This window comes from Nilaparvata lugens, chromosome X (assembly GCF_014356525.2).
Source record: "Nilaparvata lugens isolate BPH chromosome X, ASM1435652v1, whole genome shotgun sequence".
NCBI lineage: Eukaryota > Metazoa > Arthropoda > Insecta > Hemiptera > Delphacidae > Nilaparvata > Nilaparvata lugens.
In genome coordinates this window covers 25042959-25067613 of record NC_052518.1, presented here as the reverse complement: position 1 = coordinate 25067613, position 24655 = coordinate 25042959, and the positions used below count along the sequence as shown (strand labels likewise).

The 24655-nt window shown below is 32.5% G+C and overlaps 1 protein-coding gene across 2 annotated transcripts in view; it reads left to right on the top strand.

Moving 5' to 3' along the window:
• Positions 1–24655, top strand: part of LOC111057617 (calcium-dependent secretion activator) — a 131813-nt gene that overhangs the window by 94069 nt on the left and 13089 nt on the right. Inside the window, exons 21-25 of one of the 2 annotated variants that reach the window (XM_039443063.1) lie at positions 763–886; positions 11621–11733; positions 16255–16266; positions 17987–17992; positions 24213–24369. In XM_039443063.1, the coding sequence (XP_039298997.1) occupies positions 763–886; positions 11621–11733; positions 16255–16266; positions 17987–17992; positions 24213–24369 (412 nt within the window). The remainder of the gene's footprint in view (positions 1–762; positions 887–11620; positions 11734–16254; positions 16267–17986; positions 17993–24212; positions 24370–24655) is intronic. The other variant, XM_039443064.1, reaches the window with a different exon arrangement.

Genomic DNA, 24655 nt, shown 5'->3' with positions numbered 1-24655 from the left:
AGAAAAATTAGCATCTAATGCCATATTCTCGTTATATTGTAATATGTAAGTCGAGAAATATATAAGGGATGAGAGAATAGCTCTGCAATAGCAATGATAGTAATTATAATTAATTAGAAGCTATTTTTTGATAGACAGTGAGTAGTCTAGTGCGTAGGGACAAGATAGCATGGGGTAAAGATACTACAGATAGCAATTCAAAGTTAGTTCATTTTCTACCATCTATTAATATGAAGAAATTCAATATAGGTACATTGCTCTAATTGATTATATTTATTTATTTATACAATATGACAATTTGCACTGAGTCTAAGAAGACCCATAGTGGTACAAAACAAAATAGCACTGTACATCAATAAACTATACGCTAAGTATTAATGTAAAACTAAAAGTATAAAAGATGATCACAGTAAAAATTAATATAGATTACTCCAAAAACAAGATAGAAATAGAAAAATGAGAAGGAAAAAAAGTCATGCAGTTCGTGAACCCATGCAAAAATCATTATCTACATTTCATAAGTTAGTAATTATAAAAAAAAGGAATACAACTTCTCCTCGCTACCAGCCATAAGTCAATACCCAGAAGCAAGAGCTAGGTGTCGGTGCACTCTCTTTTGGAATAGTGATGAGGATGGGGAAAGGATGATATAAAGTGGCAGAGCATTCCATTCACGAGAAGCCGTAACACAGAACGAATTGTAAATTCCTAGAATTGAAAATGATTGAATTGTTGATATTTTGCATTTAATGTTTGATTCAGGTTCTTATGAAAGACGTAGTCACACCAGTGCCTCCTGAAGATGTCCGTGGTATGATTAAGAAATGTTTAGAAACAGCTGCACTTGTAAATTATACTAGATTATCAGCTGAAGCCAAAATAGAAGGTAAGCAACATTGACATTTTCTCAATAAAACTCCACTTGCTATTTCTATGTGAGAAGTTACATAGAAATACTTATCATTCTGTCTGACATTTAAAATGTGCTGTCCATTCAAACTCATTTTAATTCACATGGTACTAATTGAAAAGTAACAGTTTCTCAAGTCTACTCATCGTAATTACCAACTCTCTTACTTGTTGAGAATATGTTCAACATACGCGGATTGCTACATAACAGAATCATCAGTGACCGTTACAGTGAAAATATAATTCCCATTAATTCTAATTAGACCACGAGCGAGTATGAATAATCACATTAAAACTTATGGGAATAATATTCTCACTTTATTGAACACATTCACTGATACTGATATGTTGGAAACCGCCTTTACTAGATGATTATTTCACTATCGTACCTATTGTACCTATTTTATTTGTGTTTGTTGTGATCGTGTTAAGTTATTACAAATTCATCAGAACATGATATACCAGGTATCTTCCCAAATAATAGTGTCCAAATAATATGTGGTGCTTAAGGGGTTCTAGATTTTAGTAGACTTTTATATAGATTTTTCATTTTTAGTCATGTCCATCCAGAATTGTTAAATGCTTTTCCGGGATGGGATGACTAAATTATGTTAATGCGGAGAAACATAGATGTTGAATTAATGTGTAAGAAGGAACCTAGTAAATGAAGATAAGAGTGGTGCATGCTAACAAATCTATTGCTTTGTTTCTGGAACAAGGTGGAGAAGGAACTGTTCAAGGTAAACATCTTCTCAAGATTGCGAGTTCGTATTTTGTTGAATAGAGAGTACTGATTTAATAATAGCAAACCTTAGCTTTTTGCAACTTGAACATAAATCACATTTTGATGCTTGAGCTGAAACGTTTTCTCACTTGAGGAGTGTACCACAATTATTACAATCCTAACCAATACCTTATTTTACAATTCACTCCCCAGAAGAAAATAAAAATACACCAATCCAAGTTGCATCGCTTTAGTTTTGCATCAATTCAGCTAGCTATCCAGCTGAACATTTCCAAGGCTCAGTATTTTTCATAGTATTCGAGAGTTTTACTCAATTTTTATGAAGCGAAACATAGGCTACAGTTTCTAATGCATAATTCCGAGTTCAGTATGAAGGATAATCAATGATTTTATTAGATTTCGTTAAGGGTAGTAAGCTTGATCACCTAGTGATATTTTCTGCATTAAAATTAGAAATAATAAGCATGGTTCCAATTTTCGCAAATTAATTATCAAAGCATGTTGTAAGCAATTAATTTGCATATAGTGACCAACAGATCTGCATACGATTTGAAAAGCATTATATTACATGAGATTTATTTCTTAACCCTCTTTCAAATTTATATTTTCATTCGAAAATATATCATTCAAATTTTCCGTGATTAATCCCCCCATCATTAGTTTCCATTACTATTTTTGTAGAATCTTAAATACCATGTGCATTTGGAATTTCCAGTTTTTAAATACTACTAAGCCTCATTTTGTCAGTTTTCAAATCATATTATGTAGTTTATCACTTTATATATACATAATATTATCTGATGTATTAACATATAAGATTCAAATTAAATTTTTAACTTTTTCAAAGTCTGCTAAGTGCTACAGCTGTATTTAGTAAGTTTGTATTCATATGAATTTCTATCTAACAGCAAGTAACTAGTGAACTCACGTTTTCTGATAGTTATATTTGAAATTACTTCTCAGAATAAAGAATTTGAGATAGTCTCCTATTCTCTACCAGCTTATCTTACTTAGGGTATCTCAGAAAGTTTCTTTTGTATCAAATTGAGAATGCTATTTAGTAGAAAAACGAAATAATAATATTACCCCATCTTCATCTTATGATGTATCTAATGATCTGCATTATGATCATACCTTGAGATCCTGATTCATGGATGGAAAATTATTCTGGTCTTGGCAATTTGAATTTGATTCGGAACCAAACACAACAACAGTGTTTTTTCGGGAAAAGTTGGTGATATGTAACATGATATGTGAATGTATTCAAATAATAGTATGACTAGGCACACCTCAAAATATAATTTTCTGATGAATGCTTTCATTGGTGTATTGCAATGCTTAAACTTTCCATTATCAATTAAAAGTGCCGGCTTGGAAGAAAACTTGCATCAATCACTATGCATCAATGATGCATAGCACGGGCTAGCTTATTTCCACGTCAATCAAGTGGTAGGGATTAGCTTAATTTTTAGCTTCGTAATTAGCTTTCAAATTAAATTTGTAGAATAATCAAATCAAATCAATCTATTCCCAAAAAGTGTTAACAAATCAAATAACATTTTACATTAATTTGTACTTAGTATATAAGGAATCCCCCTACAAGACTGCACGTCTGTGTGTAGGGGGGAGTTCAGGAACAGTCTCTATCTACAATTATTGAATAGTTACCGTAATTACAATTATGTTCATTTTCATACATTTTAAAAATAAAAAAACAATAATACTACTAATAGTAATAATATTAATAAGAATGAAGACTTCCAACTGTGCATGGACTGCGGTGCTTGGGGTCCAGGAAAATCCAAGAAATGCATGAGAAAAGACAAGAGAAAGAGAATTTTTTTTTAAAGGGAAGGTGGAAAAAAATGAAATATATATATATATATATATATATATATATATATATATATATATATATATATATATATATATGAATAGTCAAAGGAGACTGAAAAAAAGACTTCATGTAATTGAAAATAAAGAATTGTAAATGAAAGTTTCAAACTAATGTTTAGGTTACGGATGGTTGATCACTGTGCATAACGGGATTGGAGCAATCGTTCGGCCATCTCCCAGCCAATACGGTATAGCCACCTATCCACCCTCTTCCTGTACACCAGCAAACTGAGTGTCTCCGCCTCCTTAATCTCCTCTGGGATATTCCTATATAAGACATGAGCCAGATATGAGGGATTTGTTAGTTCTGAGACATGTGCCAGCTGTGGAATTTCAAAGTTATAATTTGATCTAAAACGCGTGGGATAGTTGTAGTTGATAATTTCTCCTAGGATTTCTGTTTTGTATTTTTTTATATGAATTAATAAAGATTCAATGAAAAGCTGTCTTATATTTAATACTGGAAACTCTATGAATAAAAGGATTGTTGGGTATCTATTGTCTTTTTTCAAAATTGTTTTAATTATTGACCTTTGAGTAACTGCTAAAGGTTCCATAACAGTGGAGGAAGCCCCTCCCCAAGCAAGAATTCCATATTGTACGATGGATTGAACGTAGGCAAAGTATACTGTTTTGCATTGCTCTATGCTCAACACATGGCTCAGCTCTGAGAAAGCATAAAGCAATTTTGTGAGCCTTCTCTTAACACACTGAACATGTTGCACCCAACTCATCCTGCCATCCAGAACCACTCCCAGGTAAGTATACTGATCAACTCTTTCAATCCTGCCACATTCACATTCACTAGACATTGGAGTATCACAGGAATGCATTTTCAGAACTAAATGGCCTGGGTCTGTTTGATTACGTAAAACAATGGGCATAAACTTGGTTTTTGTCACATTAACCGTAAGGCAGTTATGGTCAAACCATCTTTTAATTTTTGCCAAGTCGATTGAAGCAGTTTCATAGGCCTAATCCCAAGTGCTTCCGGTAGACACTATCGCTGTGTCATCGGCAAATAGGAACAACTCGCCAACCACATCCAGTTTTGATAGATTGTTGATGTAGATCAGGAAGAGCAAAGGACCAAGAGTACTTCCCTGAACTACACCATAATCAACATAATGCAGTCTATTATTGAGGTAACTTTTAAACCATTTCAATGTATTATTTTTTATTCCTAATAGTTCAAGCTTATTTATCAGGATTGCCCTATGAACGGTATCAAAAGCTTTTGCCAGGTCTAGAAACGTTATCAGTACTTTTTTCTTGATCTTGATACTATTTGAAATGAGCCTGGTTAAATTGAAAAGTGTATCAGATGTGTTTCTAGACTTTTGAAACCCATACTGGCTGGCAGAGATCAAATTATTTTCATTTAAATATTTTGAAAGCTGTAATTTCACACATTTCTCAATTATTTTGGACAGGGTAGCTAACAACGAAATTGGTCTGTAATTAGAGAATGTGCCTTTTGGACCTGTTTTGTGAATGGGAATCACCCTTTGCCGTTTTCAAAGCACAAGGGAAGAGGCCTGCGCTAATGCTTAGGTTTACAATGTGACAAATAGGAATTACAAGTGAGTCAATGTTATGTTGAATTACTCTAGTGGGAATACCATCGCATCCAGGAGCCGATCGACCTTTCAAGCTCATGATGACCTTGGTCAGCTCCTGTCGGGTGACCGGTTGCAGCTCAAAAACGGTATTCACAACATAATCATCATCTTGAACACCAGGTAGCCCCTGTGTTACAATGGAATTTGCTAGATTTGTCCCTACTGTGGCAAAATATGAATTAATGTTATTGGCTATTTCTTTGGTTTTGTGAGAATCTATAATTTCACCAGGTAAGGAGAATGAGCTAACCGGAAATGATTTGTTACTCTCTTTACGCCCTGAGATTTCATTTATGACAGACCAAAATTTTTTGGGATTGGTGGACACTTCCTCAACTTTGTTCTTATAATAATAATATTTAGCCTGTTTTATCGCAGAGTGTAAGCTATTCCTATATTGTATGAACTCATTCTTCATGGCATAGTTAAATGGTTGTCTGTTGAGTTTCTTTCTTATAGCTTATCGCGGTGCCGGATGGAATTAACAAGTTCTGCGCTTATCCAGGGTTTCAGTTGAGTGTTTTTAGAAGACATTTTCACTTTTTGAGATTTCGATGAGATTATTTGTTGTAAAGTTTCGGTGAAAAGATCTGCTGCACAGTTTGCATCATTTTGACTGATAATGTTGTCTCAGTTATGAACCGAAATTGCGTCCCGCACTCCAACCCAGTCAGTTTTATTAATGAATTTAACGGAATCAGGATGTTTGGGAGTTTTAGTGGAAATTAGATTCAGAAAAACGGCATAATGATCAGTAACTGTTGAATGCATAACAACAGATGATGCACATAAAAAACGCGGAAGTTTAACAAAAAAATGGTCGATACAAGTACCGCTGGCCGGCCGCGTTATCTTGTCAATGCAGGCGACAAACCCCGCATCACTCAGCACATCCAAGTAGCGCTCCTCAAGAGAGCCAGGTGCAACGTTCAGCGTGTCACAGTTCATATCGCCGGTCAGTATACGAACGACACCAGGCGAGTGCTCATTGCAATATGCGCTCAAGGCATTGACAAATGCTGAGAGGCTAGTGCTAGGGCTGCGGTAAACCGCGAATAGTTCGCAAGCCTCCCCCGCCCAGTTAAAGGCCAAGGAGAGACAGGTGGCCAGACCGCCCAAATTCAGCTCACTGCATGTGACAGAAAGCCCTTCATCAACATAAATGATCAACCCATCATTCTGATTTAAACTGTTGAATGATCTGAAAGATTGATAGCCTGCGATTTTAATTGGATCTGTACTGTCGTTAAGCCAAGCTTCAGTTAGCACTATGCAGTTAAACTTGTGCCCCAATCCCTGTAAATTTGTTAAAAAATCATCAAAATTTCTCCTATAGCTACGTATATTTTGGTGGATGACTGAGAACCCCAATACCCCGCAGTTTCCAGCAACTTCCAAATTATTAAACTTGCTAGTAAAATTAATCATGTCTTCGACTCAGTGCATTTAATTAATGGAAGATCTAGCTCTTCGAACGACTCTCTTATCATACTACTCCAAGTAACGTCCATAAAACATAGCTAGCCACCTGGCATGTTAAATATAATGAAAATAATTATAATATGAGTTTCATTTTTCTCCCACTCGAAACGATAGAAATATATTTTGAGATATTCTATAAATAACAAGAATATAATAAATAGAAAAGACAATGTCAATAAATAAATTGAAAATTTAGCGGTCCTGCTTTATTTCAAATAGAATATTATTCTGAATAATTATAGTCACTATAGTTTGACAATCGTGAAAATTGAAATCATCCTGTAATTCAGAGACGTGATATATACATATGCACTCAATACACATATGCACACACACACACACGCATATATACATATACATATATACATATGTATACATACACATGCATACACGCGATATATTGCACACGTATACAATACACACACATATATACTAACACACATTATAAATATGTATATCCCGGTGATACACTTGCTTTTGATCAACACTAGAATTATAATAGGCCTAATATAGGGTCTAGTCCTTGACGTTGATAATTAATTTAATTGATTTTTATTTATGTCAATTGATTGATTCATTTCTCATCAGCCAATAATAAGCTCATTATTTGATGCTATAGGCTAATAGAAAATTCAGTATCCTAATAATATGAGATTGATAAAGTTGTTCTATAAATTAATAAATTACTAATATTGCAATAATTATATTTCATTAACTATATAAACTAATATAGCCTAATAATATTAGATTGATAACGTTGTTCTCAAAATTAAAAAATCAATTGACAGATATTAATAGAATTATTAGTGAAACTATTTGTAAGAAAATACCACTTTCAGTAAAAAATTTATGAGAACAAGAACAAATTATTTGCAAGAATTATACTTCTTTTTATTTCTATTTACATATTTAGCCTACTTTGAACAATTAAATCAATACTCCATCTTTATATGAGTATCTCAATTCACGTTATACAAATACTTGTAATAAAGCATACTCTTATTTTATATTGATCAAGAATTGGAATAATCCGAAAAATAAACTGAAAAATATGCATAAATTTGTATTCAACTTAGTACGGTATATTATTTGTATCCCTTATAGCTCCATATGCTTTTTATGCTTATATAATGCCATGTATGTCATTCATGTCATTTAAACTATGATAGAAGATGTTAGATAGGCCTATAATTAACTGCTATGATGGAATTAAGTAAGCATTTATTGTACAGTTGTATCCTTACTATCTCAAATCTGTAGAAAGTGAATTTCTGTCAAAGTTTTATCGGGATTCCTTTATCTCACCTATTCTTTTCGTAATTTTCCACTTGATTGATAACTTCTTATCTAATTAGGAATATAACTGAGTGGCCTATTTCATGGACAGATATTATTTCAACATTAGTTGTTTTGAACAGAAGCCGCAAACAAGCTTACATTCAGGGCTCCCTACATAAAAATAATGCTTATAAAAATCTACTTGAAACACATTGATAGTAAAACTGATTGAGCAATAAAGTTACAAAATAAAGAAAGAAAAGAAAACATCCAGAGGAATAGTATATTATTGAATAGTATATACAGATGGATAGTATATTATCACAGCGCTATTCGAATACAGGTTCAATCTTATTTCAGTCATGCTGTTAGTATTTCTATTCTAATTGAATACTAAATAATGAAAGAGAATTCATGATTTAGTGGGTATTAATTTAACATTAACACTTGGAATTATAGAAAGAAAGAAAGGAGTTGCGTCCCTGGGTACATTTTTTTTGGAATAGTAGACGGCATCAATAATTAATAATATTAATTTTCATTAAAATTGCATTGAGTAATTCAATCCTTTGCAATACGGTAGTCTTCTTATTTTTTATCTATAGATTCTAACTTCATAATACATGGCTACTTTTTATTAATCTTTTGAGTGTATAACTTTTTCACAAGTTTAATTTACTTGTTATTTCATTTGCTAAACAGTGATGATATTGTGTTTAATAATAAATTATGCATATTAATCATTTAAATTGAAAAATAGTATTGATTAAAAATGTTTTTGAAAATTAAATAAGACTTGTAGGTACTCACAGTCCAAAATTTGAACCACAACAAGAATAATTGTACCACCGTGACTTTTGGAATTGCTGGACGTAGAAAATTCTATTTGGGTGTAGAGTTGGCCTCATCTTGACTGGGTGGCGGCGTAGGGGCGGCGTCCTCGCATGGAGAGGGCGGCGGGGCGGCGGCTGACTCTTTTCTCTCGCAGGGCGGCCACTTGGTCCAGATCATGGACCCTAAACGGACGCTGGCTTGCATCGCTCTTCGCCATCACCTTGCCATCATGCGTCCACACAGAAGACAATATTTTATCTTTCACCATTTTCCTCGATGCATTAAATATTTCTCGAGTTTCAGCCGTTAGGTGCTCGTTGATGTAGACCGGTGTATCTGAGAAGGAACTATTGAGGTCTCTGGCTGATAGTGAACCTTTCATTCTTCTGGCTGACAACCAATTATATTTAGAGAACCGAGACGTGAAAGATATGACAATAGAAGGAGGTCTGTTGTCTCCTTTTTTACTCTGGAGCCTATGGGCAGCGTTTATTTCCGAAAAATGAAAGTTCACTTTTAATGCGCTTGCTATCGCCTGAATCACAACAAACATGTCCTCTTTGAATGTTAATGGTATACCTGAAACTATTAAATTGTTTTTCCTAGTATGTTGTTGAAGTTCATATAGTTGTTTATTAGATGATTCAAGCTCACATTTAACGTGTTCATATTTGCGGCGCAATTCCTCGACTGATGCACAGGCTGTATCACATTTCGTTGTCACTTTCTGTATACTATCTTTAATTTCCTTAATTTCCTGCTTTGTACATTTAATTTCAGCTTGAACTTCATCAATTTTGGCGTCGTTAATGTCCCATCTTTTGTTGTTTTTCTCCCATGATGCTTGGTTTTCCTTCCTAAATTCTTCTATCGCTTTAAGAATAACGTTCTCCTCAGTCTTAGATGTAGCCGGTGTAGACGATGTCTTCATTTTGAATTTTCACTCACTATATGAAATTGGAGTGTATCTCAAATTTACCAACGTAAAAAGAATGAAATTATAGGTTATACGTAAGCGGTTAGAACACCAGGTGGCCGGCAGAAACAAGTTACGAAACTTTAGCTGTACAGTACGATAAGAGACGATGTGCCTTCATCGGCTGCCCGATTAGAACTGAATAATACAACCATGTCAGATTTACTGATAAAATTGTTGAAGATGATGTTTTGGGTTCAGTATTATTACTACTACATAGAAAGATTTTTTGTATAATATGTCATATTGATTTAATATTGTGACTGGAGAATAGAATAGGGAATAATATGTGTTTAGGAAATGATTTTTTTAACAAATATGCTTTAGAATTATAAGTTATATTTCAACTGAAAACATCCTATCAGTTAAGGAAGACAGCAGGTAAGGCATAGTCAACCCATATTTTTCAGTGAAAATACAACCTGACGTGGATGATATGCCAGTGAAATAATCATTCCAGACAATTCAGCATGCTACCAATAATTTTAGCATGTTCCACTATGAAAGCAAATTGCAAACTTAGTTGTAATTATTGTAATATTATTAGATTATGCCATGATTCAGTAGAATGTAAATCTGATATAGCAGTAGAATGTATATATAGCAAATGATCCAGTTTCTGAGTACTTTTCAAACTAGAGATATTCAACCAGAAAAATGGTGATAAAATATCAAACATTATCATAGGGTTAGTTCCATTTCGACCATAAATTTCAAGTATGAATTCAGTATAAACAATAATTCAGTGGTAGAGAGGAATCATTTTAACTGGAAAACCTTTATATATCTATTGAAAAATAAAAAAATACGTATAATTCAATTTGAATTCCGTTATAAAATTAGAAAAAATCCTACGACATTCTTGTCTACACTTCCACGTACCGTAGAAAGTTAGCAAGTCAGCAATAATTTAATTTTCTGGTGAATGCACAATGCACCTACTGTTACACAGGAGAAATGTCACTTAAATTGATAGATAATACACTATTGCTTAAAAGAGTGTTTTTATCCAAGTGTTATAGAATATAAAACTTTGTTTTTCTTATTTTGTGCATACCTGTTATTTGCAATGAATCCGTGCCAAAAAAGATTAGATGGAATGATTACCCCGTGCGATCGGCTTTCAAGATACCATACAAACTGTTCAGAATATATCTCATTAGTAGCTGAATTATTATCATTTATATCTAGATAACTAAGATACAAAAAACATGAAATTTTATAGATTTTCTCAGTGATAATGGAATGAAAAATATTTATGTCAGTGTTGTATTTTTAATGTCAAGTTCAATTTCATTGAAGAGAATTTAATTCAAGATCAATTTCAATCCACATTCTCTATAAAGATCTTGAAAGTGATTCTTTGGAGCTGATGTGCTCTGAACCTACTTTATTCAATCTTATTTGTTTTCAATATTTCAATCGACATTTCTATTTATATGATAATTGCAATAATTCTTTTTTTTACACATCCGTGGCATGGATGTATTTTGAAACCTACAATTTAAGGTTATAATTTAAGAGCTTTCTAGAGCATATACAATAAATTTGAAAACTATGAAACAGAACTGTGCTTAAATAAGTCTCGAAATAAGTGTTTGAGACATCACAAACACTTGACAATGTATGTCAAGTCGTTAATATGAATATCTACAACAGAAAATTCTGGAATCAATTTTGAATGTACAGTACATCCTTATGTTTCCTCGGCTAGAACTTTATTATGTATATTGTTCCTGTTCATTTGAAAATTGTTCCAGATTCTATCTACAAAAATTTACAAAACTATATACAATGCGTAGTGTATCTTCATATGCTTTTCCCTGCTCAGAACATCATATTTATTTTGTTTCTGTTCATTTTTGCAAATTGTTACAGATGATCTAAGTGGAGAGGTTGTTGTACCTCCTAGCAAAAAGCTTGATGACCTCATCCACCTGGCAGAACTGTGCGTTGACTTGCTTCAACAGAACGAGGAACATTATGCCGAGGTACTCTATTATTTTCTAGATCATTCATACGTAATGATTGATCTTTCTTCTATACTTCAACTAGCATCCTTTATTCATTCTGGTTGAAAACAAATCTTCCATAACAGAGATTACAGTATGAACGTCCTAACCACATCACTCTAAATTAATCTTCTATAGCTAAGAAAACCGAAATTAATAACGCGTTTATTCTTGAGTTATATTTTGGATCTATATTTGCATTTACTGGAGGTTTTAGTGAGTTTCAGGGTAGATCAATTCTGTCAGATAAGTAAGGAATAGATAATAATTAAAATGCAAAAAACCTTAATATTCAATCATGGTTTAGTTTACTACTGGATTACTGTTCAATTAAATAATATTTAAAAATGTAAATAGTAATAATAAATTACATACCAATACTCGGAAGTTTCTTTTTTCTGATTTAAAAATAATCAATACAATAGACATTCAAATACAAAATGGAAAAAGATTGATGAAGTCTTCTTTATAGAAGTCTATTAATATTAAGATTTAATAGTTTATTTGACATATTGTTTCTTTTATTAACCAGCATATTAGGCACATCAGAATAGCCAGCTTATCAATTTACATCAGCTTTGGGATTATCCTAAATGCACTCAACTAATATTCGGTTCTGCTAAAAATAATAATCATCATTGCATTCTCAATTTTTATAACAGGCCTACGGTAATACAGTAGTGTGTGAATTGTATTATTAAATTGTCACTTTTAAAGATTGTACCCCCTACCACGTTCAACGCAATCAACTTCATTACTTTTTGTGAAAATAATTTGATGAAAAGTGTAAATTTCCCCCAAACAATGCACATAACTATTTCAATTCTCTTCAGTATTTGATATATCATACCAACATTCAGTTTATCCATTATTTATTCATCCGATTTAATTTTTATTTGATCATATCTGTTGAAATCTATGATGTTTTCAAACATGTTTTGTTCCCAGTTAAACAAAACACAAACAATTTTTTAGTTTCATTTCAACCTCTGTATTATGTTTTACGTGTCTTTGGATTGATGTTGTTTTTCGATGTTGTCATTGTCGATGTTTTGCTGTCTCTCACAGAAATGTCACTTGATGTTTAGGCTACTGATTGATTGACTGATATAGGAGGCAGATATCTGAACAATGCATAAAAAACCTTGCATGTAAATGTGTTTGTGTGTACATGGAAGATCCGCAAAACATTGTTTGGCATACTTTGTTGTCGTACTACTACCTTCAAACAAAATATCGAGCACTCTTAACAATCTAAGGCTTTCCCTGCTTTTATTTTTACCTCACTTTATGGCGCAAAAATGATGCAACCTTTTATCAGGTGACACTAACTGTTCATCAATTCATCAGTTGTAATAATGAAATATTCTCAAAAACGAATTTAAACTCATACTGCACCTAATTTGTAGTTAACAATATTAAAAAATACCTAAACATTCAACCATTTAATGATAATAAATTCAGGATATTCCCTGTCATTTTTACGCCACCTCATATCTGTATATTGTCGTAAACCTGCATTCAAAATTATTTTTCGGTTTTCCTATTGTTTTTTAAATGTGATGTCTATTATAATTTCCCAATAGATTAACCTCCAATCAAGTACGATTTTATTTTGTAATGAAACAACCCAGTTTTGTGGAAGCTACAGGTTAGCGCACGATATAATCCAATGTTATTGTGAATTCAGCCAATGTACTTGTCTACTATGGTATTGCAGATTGGTTCATTGTCATTAATTGATCAATTTGGTCATTTTCGCCCTTCAAAGTAGAGCGTGCACTAGGTCGGTGGAGCGGCGAGGCGCTGAGAATTTTCGACCTGGAATTAAATACATGTGATCAAGTGTACCTCTGTCGGAATGTTTCCGCGCTCGGGTAACTTCGTGAGGGCTCGACTTTAGTAAACAGCCTGCTGTTCTGTCGTCTTCCAGTTCACACTCTAAACAATTACGGTAACTTAATGGGATGTACCATTATTTTCTCTTTTTTCCTTGATAGTTGCTCTTTCTCTGCGTCATTTCTCAACTGCCAAGAATAGAATTTCTTCATCTGAGTCATCCATCACTTAAGTCTTGCCACTTTATCACAACCTAAAATTAGAACTCTAACTTCAACAACTATGACCTAATTCAAATTGCAATTGACAAGTCTACGTCACGACTAGCTAGTCCATAACAGCGCCGCGCCGCGCTCGCAGTGCACGGACCTTCCATTTTCCGCTCTCCTGCGCGCTGCTCCACCGACCTGGTGCACGCTAACCACATACTAATACTACATACTTTGATTTAATACTAATGCAATAGCCTACCTACCTGTTGGCTACCTATCGAATTTATACAATGCGGAAAGTTTTAGGAGGCATGTGTCCAAAACTGTATCAATTCCTCATTTGAAATAAATTTTCAGCGAGAATGGCTTCAGTATTGATGATTTTGCTACACATATCCGCCGTTATCTTTTCACATGCCACTGTTATTGACATAACAGATTAACTTTTAAGAATGTTTGATGACGATTTCTTCCTTTAGAAATCACTAAAAGTGACCCTTACCAGATCACACGCTTTTTTAGTACTAAACAGCCCCGACTCTATTCAATATTTTTCGGTTCTTATTCAACTGACAGTATTTATTTGTCTGGTTGGACAAAGAACTAAGACACAAATGGACACTAATTTCCATTTAGTGATGTCATGTTTCACAGCACATACCAATAACTAAATAATAACACCAAATTGTTGGATCATATTGTGCGCCACCTGTTGAAAATTGCCTGCTTAAACTTTGATAATCTGTCATTGAGAATCTAAATCATATAAGGCCTATGTTTGATACTAAACCTGATAAATATATATATTTTTTTTTATTCAACCAAAAGCGTGCCAACCCGAAATTACTTGGAGTTTAAATAATTATATAAAACACCATTTCCATAAAAAGTAACATTCTTTATAGTGTGACGTTTAAATTTGCTTGTCATCTGAATGAGTGCCTCAACAATAATCATGCTCTCCCAGGAAATTGATAACGAGTCCTACCTACTCCATCATACTTGACATTCCTCTTGTGAGCACACAATTATCATTCTAACTTTACCGTTAACATTTTTTTCAAAGTTGAACCGATCAAGAATACATTTTCTAAATTCTTTGCCATCCACCTCTCTTGCAGTTCAAATTTTCCCTATATGAGTTATTTCAACGATGCAACAGCCATTCATATGCAGGGCCTCCCAAAAATTCGTGTTCCTAGTATTCTACAAGTTGATCAAACAAAAGTACCAATTTCTCATTGATTTTTCCGTAATTCACAATCTTGGATTTATCATGATCTATAATATATAATGTAATAGAGGACATAATTTTCTTATATATGTACGGGATGGGAAATTCACGAATGACGCATCATCACGTCTGAAGTACTGGAACGTCTGAACTTGACATTTTGCATATAGATTCTCAATAATTTATCGAGGATGGTTATATGCCTATTTTGAATTCTTCAAGATTTCAGTATGTCAATTTTTAATTAGACCCTTGCGGAGTACGAGTTATCTGCTGGTCAAAAATAAAGAATGTAAAATCTCAATGAATTTTATAGAGAAAATTTGTTACTGTAAAGGTTATTTCTACTATCAGCACATTTGCTCAAATATCTCTGTCATGTTCCAACGGGTTCAAATGTTATTGAAGTTATAAGTTGGTCAAAAAAGTACCCAAAATTCAGAAATATCAGTTCAAAAAAAGTCAAAACACACAAAAATAGTATAATTTTGGAAAACTACCTAGTGTTTTTGGTTTCCTAATGATAAGATGTACACGGTTTGGATGCATATTGAATCATTTAGTTATGGCACTGAAAGTTTTTCTCCAATTGAAGTCTTTACAAGTTGGATTGGTACAAGATATCCGATTATAAATAAAATTATCACGATGATTCCCAAAATCTGGGGAAAAATGCTAGCATTTTTCGATAATTTCAATAATCAATGCAGAGAATTAAACTCCTCCCATTATTTGTGCGGCAGATTCTACATGAAACACAACCACTTCGAGGATAAAAAGTTGAATAAAGCTCGAGATAAGTTGATATAGTGAAAAACAAAATTTTAGATCATTAGAAAACTTACTGGGATTTGGAGGAAACTTATTGCTTCTTCAATCTTGTAGAATACCGTTGTGAGTTTAGGTTTACATCTGTTGCATACATTACATTTTTGATTACAAAAATATTCTAGATATTCAACTAATCCCCTTTGCAACCCTACAGAATTGAGTTGCATGTATATCACCAAGTATTGCAAATCAATGTGAGAAAATTATTAGTAAACTAGTATCTCACCAAGATACTGTTTTTGTCGTTTGGAAATTAATTATGATTTATCTCGATATCACAGACTCATTGTACCCTTTCCTATCTTTTATTTTCTGTACGTTTCTTTTCTCTGATTCTTTCTTTCTTCTTTCCTGTCTATTCGTGTTGGCTGAACAAATATAAAGGCTTACAGATCGGTGAGTGTTGTGTCTCTCTCTCCTTTAATCGAGCAACGTTATACATACACACTTTTTGGTAAACACCTGAACAATGCATGTGCATGTAGAGAAACATTCTTCAAACTAACAGGGATTCTACTTATCTGAGACAATATTTTTTTCTATAATCGATGGTTCACTTTATCTTATCAAAACGATCCTTTCATTGAGTCAAAGACAGAAAAAGACTGACCAAAACATAAACAAATATCTAGAAAAATCAATATTTATTAGTCAATTGTGTTGCCAGTGAATTCTCATCCAAATAGTGTACAGCTTCCGCTCATCCAAACAATTAATAAATATTGTTTGGCATTCTGTATAACATGTGAAATTTATAACTAGTTGATGAAGCATTAATTTTGAAAATATTCACTTGGTAGCCCATATTCATAACTATACTCTCATCCATACTTATGAAAAGTTCATTCATTCTTGTTAGAGGACTTAAGGATATATTTCTATGATCTCCTATTTGAGAATGGATAACTTCACTTAAAGTGAAAAACTAAGCTTATACAATACTAGTTTTCCTTCAGGCCCACTTAATTCAACGATAGATAAAAATTTAGTAAATACTGTAATAAACTAGAAGTTAATCAACTAGTTTTTACATTGTTAAAAGTAATTATTAACTATCACTGAATGATGAGAAAACACTGGTTCAACTCATCAGTTTTAACAGTTTCTACCAGAAACAACTATCAACTAAAACTTTATCAGTTGTAGTGATTAAAAATATTGATGATATTAATTGAATATAATATTTCAAGCAAACAGAATAGTATAATTATATAAAACTTTTATGTGGTTCAACTAGCAGGTCCATTCTATAACAACTGCAATTGAAAATTGATTCGAGAAGTATGTTGAATATTGGATTTTAAAATTAATGTGTTCCAAAATATCCTAAATATTTTCAAAAACAAGAAACCAGTTACAATTTAGCTTTTTATGTGAAAAGCTTTGAAAATGAGTTTTTAAACTTCAATAGTACTCATAAATACTCAACATTAGATATTTATGTCCATGAAAAAGTACTTTATGCAGGCTACTAGATCTGTTTTCATCTACTCCTACTCAAATTATACACTTCTTTGTTTCTAAGAATTGTTCTAATTATTCATATTGTTCTATCATAGTATAATCAAGTTATTATAAATTTGGTTGTAATTGTACATAATTATATTCCACGTCAATTTGAAATTCATTTTTTAGGGTAATTTCTAGTTAGTCATATTTTTAGACTAATCTACTTCGCTATGGATACTTGATAAAAAAGGACTAGCTAAAATTGAAAAGCTCAAATCAAAACATGAGAATGCTTAGAAAAGAGAGAATATTATAGAAGTTTTAAAAAATACATATTTCAACATCAATTAATTATTTTAATAGGTTATAGGCTAACATGTTGATTTTTAAATCCTTCAAAGTAATCAGTTTTCAAAATTGAGTTTATAATTTATACTATAATAGTAGTACACATTTCAATAGTATATCCAGTCTAACATGTCTCAATAGCTTGGGGATGATGTCTTTCTATCACTTCTATTTATTTGAAGCCAGAAAATGATAAACTTCTATGAATATTTTTATTACAATCTATGTGTTTTCAATTGTCTAGCTTGTATCTAGTCATGTCACGTGATTTTCCTCCTGTTTCAAAACGTTTTCCTTTTTTTTTACAATATGTGATCAGGATAAAGTAAGTAAATGTAATTGTTTGTCTTGCATGATCTGCTAGCTTGCTTTATGATTTGCAGCCTCTAGCACCTTTAGTCACATCTTTTAATCATTCATTCTTTTATTTCTTTAGCATTGCCTCTCAAATATCATTTTATTTCTCTCATGATTCACACACTGACTTTTTGTAATCTCTTTGACAAACCAATAAATTATTTTTCTTCAAATCTCAGCCATGGTTCATTAAAAAACGTATCAATTACCGTACAAGTTAAACTGCTTAGAATTGTTTCATCAGATTCAGAAATCCTACAATTATTGTTATGGACTTCATCGATCTCATATTAGCCATCAGTTTCAATTAGAAAGCTACCAACAATTATTATTGTTAATGGTGAGATTAAAATCTCTAGCATTACTTATACAGTATTTCTCTGGCATTGTGATAATTATCATTTTAATTAAAAAGCTGCTGTAACTGCTGTACTTAGGAGCTTAGGTGTATTTCTTGGAAAATCAAGTAGTATTTCAGTAGGTTTTTGTTTTTTATTGTAACTTATCTGACGTAGATGTATTAGTCTATTTGTAAAATATGCTGTTTCATTATTAATGGTGATGTTTTTTATAAGAGAATTCATCCAAGTAGCAACGTTTTAACTTATCCCGGTACACGGAATTTCAAGCAGTGGCGGTTGGTGTAGGTACGGTACCTAATTTTTGTAGTATTTCACAACAACCAATCATTATTTATTGAAGTACACCAAGATATTGACATGAAGGCCTATTGTGTAAGATACTAGATAGGCTACTCTATTTTGTAGCCTCCGAAGCAATCGGCTAATGTAAGATTTGAGAAGGTTTTTAAGTTTTATAGCAGAAAAAGTAGATAACTTACAAGAATAATCTTGAACAGTAGAAGCAGAAAAATAAAAAAATTGTACGGCAAAAAAAATTGTTAGTTTAAACCATTCTCAAATATTTGATTGACAAACTCATATTCCCTCCATAGTTTGTTGCATTGGGATTACAGAAATATTAAAATACAGTCGGCACATCACGAGAAATCAATAGCTCAATAGCCCGCAATTCAGGGACTTTTTCGTGGTGTGCTGATACAGACTATAGCCGGTATCGTGCTGTCGCTGTCAATAAATTGTTGATTTACTTGGTCGTCGACTTTCTGATTATCGATACCTGCTCCAAGCCGGTGAAATCAGTATTTGGATTTGGCCACCGATCCTTTGCCATTGATATCTATCGATAAGAAAATATAGGAGAAAAGTGAAATTCAACGTGAATTTACATACTAGGTTATAAATAGGTTTTCACATTTCTACAATATTATGCCCAGTTCACATGTTAGCCTAGTCTGGTAAACGAACGTAGATCAATGAAGGACAGAGCGGCGCTTTGCCATCCACACACTGGATCGACATCGACCCATCGACATTGGGCCAACATGTAGATGCGGCATAAAATTGCACAATTTTATTCAGTTTTATATTTTGATAAACTAGTTCGTGCTTCATATATTTAAATGGTTATTCAATAATGACGAGATTCATCTATGAAAATAATTTTAATAAGATATTAATTTTTTTGTGATTTTAAAACTTATCCTTATAATTGTAATCACTGTAATATTTATACGTTATTAGCTTACATTGTAGATGAATTATATTTCATGTTGGTTACCTCACTTTGTATTTTTTCTTTAATTAAAAAAAAATATAGCCTAACTATAGTGAGGTCCACTTTATAATGGCGGTAAAAGTCTATTTGATTAATATTAGTGCTGCTATCCTTGTCTATAATTCGAAAAATAAGTTAGGGCTATCTTTTTCTAGCTTCGCAACGTTGCCAGGTTATATTTTAAAATATAATTAATCAACAAGATAATTAATCTCAATTATGAAAATTTATTAGGTAGCCTACTGTACAGGTCATTGACAATTGATCATTTTAAACAAAAATGAACTGTAAATATTACATCAGATAAACCAGTATCAGCTATCCTCTATAGAGGGCAGTGTCAACGCAGAAAATCGGCAACGCTGATCTCCTATCTTTCTCCACTGCCATTATAACGTGGACCTTGCTGTAGGGCTACAGGCTACAGCTTAAAAGAGAAGGATAAAATCATCTGACAACACTGAACGTCGAAATGTATCTACCATCCGCCACTGAATTCGAATTAGAAATAATAATTGAATTTTAGACTGATTTTGTAATAATAATAATATCTGCAGGAATAAAAATAGAAAAAAGTTGTCAATTTGATGCAAACGTCATGAAAAATTGATAGCTGCTTGCTGGTATCTCGTGATTTCTGCACATTAGTTAAGATATCTAGTATTCACTTGTTGAAAACAAGCAGCCATGTATTTTTCATGAGAAAATGAAAATCATTAGGTAGCGTACTCTGCATTGCAATAATTGATTCTTTCGGTCGTTATACAGGATTATAATGCCGGCCACTAACGATACTACAAGTCTGTCGAACATATTTATTCAAACATGTTCTGTCATCAGTGAAAAAAGGTTTTTGAGGTTAGGTTTTTGTATCTTCGATTTTTTGCTGTTTATTTTTTATTCGCTGCTCTATTTGAGGTTACATTATTTTTGTATCATTATAATTTGTAATTTTCCATATTGGTTAATTTATTGTTCATTCTATGTTACAAGTTACTGTCAAACAGCTGTTTTAGTATGAAGCCTTCCGCTTATGACATACAACATGTCTGTTCAGACTTTTAGTATCGTTAGTGGTTGACCTTACAAATAATGGACGCACTTTTAAAAATGCATAATTTACAAATAACTAGTCCAAAATGAGGAACCCTTATTTCAATCAAAACAGAAAATTCGAAAGAATTTCATTCAAAAGAGAAAATTCCAAAGTTATTCCATTATAATTACATTTGGCCCCAATCAGACTAGGCTCTTAGGACACGCAGCCAGCTGGTCAGCCAAGCGGGCAGTCGCTCACTCAATCACTGGGTACAGCTTTAGACTAGGGCAGCCATTCGGCCGTCACATTTTAGCTGCTGGTCGGATGCCGAGCCCAGAGATCACACTGGAAGCCAAAAACGTGGCAGCCCATGTCTGAAAACAATGCCTCGTGACGGAGCCAGGAACTGCCTGCCCGCGTCCTGGCTGCATAGTCTAATGAGGGGCCCAATGTATTTTTCATCGTGAAAAATATTTTGAATTTTTTTTCTTCCATTGGTATGAAGATTCTTCATTTCAGATTAGACTATGGTAAAAATAGAAAGAAAAATAAAAATCTCAGTACCCTTTATGAACTATTTAATCACAACATATTTTGATCATATGTTAGTGAATACACTAACATATGATCAAAATAAGAATCTTATAGCAGTATTTATTTATTTACTTCATTTCACTTGAAAATGGCATCGATGTTGAAACACGTTGTGATTAAATAATTCAAAAAGGGTACTGAGATTTTTATTTTTCTTTCTATTTTTATTACAAGTAGCCCTATACAGAAAAGAGATAGACTATGGTAATTATGATTTTTTTTTAATTTGAAATACCTCAGTATTATCACTTGTGAACTTGGAAAGTAGAACATCCAGAATTATTATAATTTATATTCTAATAGATATTAAGTGAGAGAAATTCGCTCTATTTGTCTATTTGTGTGAAGTGTTTAGGTTCCCCTTAACACTAATATTTCTCCGGAACATTGATTTATACAAAACTTTAAGAAGATTATGTATGAGCTTCAAATAAACGAACCCAAAAAATGATATTTTTACTATTCTTCCTCTTCTCGTAGGTTATAAGTTTATCGGATCTCATAAAGTATCTTGAATTTATATTTTTCTGCAGTAAATAGTTGAATTATCATATCCTGACTATAACCAACAAATGGAGCTCATAACTTGATGTTCAGTGAATGCCATATAGCTTTTCAAAGTGAGCATGGTATTTCTTTAATCCTTCGTACAATGTATAAAGTTGAAGACAAGTACCGTGAGTATTCACGCGTCAACTCATCAATATTTTCTTGTATTTTAGTTGTGATTTTGAATTGGAAATTAAATTTCTATTGCACAACTGTATAAGTTAATCATGTGCATATTTCACAGTTGTACAAGTATATTTTGTGGGAATCTTCACATAGCAATGATTGAATTTTGTTTGTGACTTTCCATTTGTTTACTTGTACCGTTTAAATTATTCATCCTAGATTAATTATTTATTGGCATTTCCATTAACAATAGTTTTTGTGAATAATAAAGAAATATTTTAATTTTCAATATTATTAGAACGCATGAGAATAATTTACTCGATGGTTGATTACGTTCACAAAGCTGATTGAGGAGGAATATGATGAAACCTTGGAAATCTTTCATTCATTAAAACAGCAATGTTCTCATTATAATTTCCAACAAACTATACTAAGTTCATTGGATACGGTAGTTGAATTGTAGCCTATTCTATATCAAGATGATTTATTTCTCCATACAATTGTTTTTAGAAAACTAATTCACAATTCAACTCACCAGTTATCATCCGGTTAAAATTAAGTGATCGCTTTATTATATCCGTTCTTATCTTCAGAATTCTAAATTTCTAATGGATGCATGTTTCATAAATGGATGCTATATACAAATAACTAAACAGATCACTTTGCATGATTTTGAAACACCTTCCTCGGTCCTCCAAATGATTTATTCGACTTTCAATGATTAAAATCTTCACTATTTCTGCGAAAAATTTTGGCATGGAGATTTCTCTAGATGTTGATAGCCTAAACTTTTGGAAAACTGAACCAAACTCTCTTCTCAATATCTATCTTCACACTAGTGATTGAGGTGAAATCACCAGCTTGCCAATGTCCGATTTGAAAGAGCCGTACCGTAATCATCCTTGCACATTTAGCCCACAAAAAAATAGCATTCTATCTCTAATGACTACTGTAGTGGAATATAGTACAAATGAAATAAAAATTGAATTGACATTTTCCATGAAATTATGGAACTACAATATCCATGAATCATTGAGGCAATATATTATAACAAATTGAATGTTCCTAAAGACAGCATGAATCTAACGAGGTATCACAATATTCTTCTGTTTTTCATTATTTCTGAAAGTTTGCATTTCAAATCTCTCACATCGAGAGATATGCTTCAAGTATTATACTTATATGTAGTACTGTGTATCAGTAAGAACATTTCTCTTGTTTTCCAGCTATACACATTTGCTTTCACATTATCACATGAGTTAGTTTAAAGTATTTTAATGATTTGTGTCAGCTGCACATTACAAAGTATGTTTGCAAATTGGGACAAAGTGCTCAAGAACAAATTAAAAAAAGAGATATTCCAATAAATTGTCTCATTTGTGAATGACAATTATAAATTGTTTCTATTGTTAGGTGGCAGGAATCTATCGATTGATACAGTTGGGGACCAGAGACGTTGGTTGTGATAAGCCAGACCCACTGGTAGCAATCAATCAATGACAGGCCTTCAACTATGTTGAACAATAGGATCCCACCTTTCATCTATGTATCATCTATACATCATTATGTATATTCTATCACCAAGAAGTAATAGAACGTTATCTTCCATAACTGAATTTGATGAAGGTGCAATTAAAATCCTTCATTTCGTTCTTATTAATATCCGTTAGTTTCATATTGTTTTCTGTTGAAAATCTCAACTTGAATCCCATGAATCTTAAATACTAAATCAAGTATTTACAAAGCTGCCACGATATTTTGTCAGTTATCACATCTAAATTTTGTCTGCAATCACCAGGAAGTTCATGTCATTTCAATATTCTTAGCAATCCTATGTATTTAAAACTTTGTTTAACATCAACTTTGAGAAATATTATAACTTTGTTCGAATACCTCTTGATAACAGTTTGGACAAGTATAAACTGGAACTCGAGATAAGAAAGTAATCTCAGTCGAAATAATTGCAAGATTTTTCTCTCATTTTTAATCACATTTGCGATTAATCTTTATCGGAACTCAATAATTCCAGCTAGGTCAAGTAAAACAGAAGTTAACATTATTTCATCGTTGTTTTGAAAATTAGGCTAACTTTAAGTTATTCTAAAATTCTATTCCTTCATCAATATTTCTAAAAATATGTCTACGCCACTTGTACTATTTTTCATTTTTCTGTATCCAAGCATTTAACCATTAGTGAATTGAATTTGACAAACAATAACTTTTGTGTGTTGGCTTTGGCCAGGCTTTTGCATGGTTTAGCGATCTGCTGGTTGAACATGCTGAGATCTTCTGGTCGCTGTTTGCTGTGGACATGGATCAAGTGCTTGGCGATCAGCCTCCTGATACCTGGGACTCCTTTCCGCTCTTTCAAATCCTCAACGATTATCTTCGAACTGATGGTGAGCTCAAAACAATCATATCATCAAAAAACATACATATTGGCTATAATAGTGAACATTATAATTGGATAAATACAAATTCCATCAAATTACGTACAATATATAACTTTTAAAATATAATTAGTCCACTAAACGATGATAAATAATACAATTTATTTCATCATTTTATAACAAAATATAGCTTCATCTAGTGATAACTTGACTCCTGGTACCCAAATTAAAATTGAAAAGCAGAAGAATATTTTAATAGATTGTATTTTTTTCAGTTAACCTTCATCAACCTGCT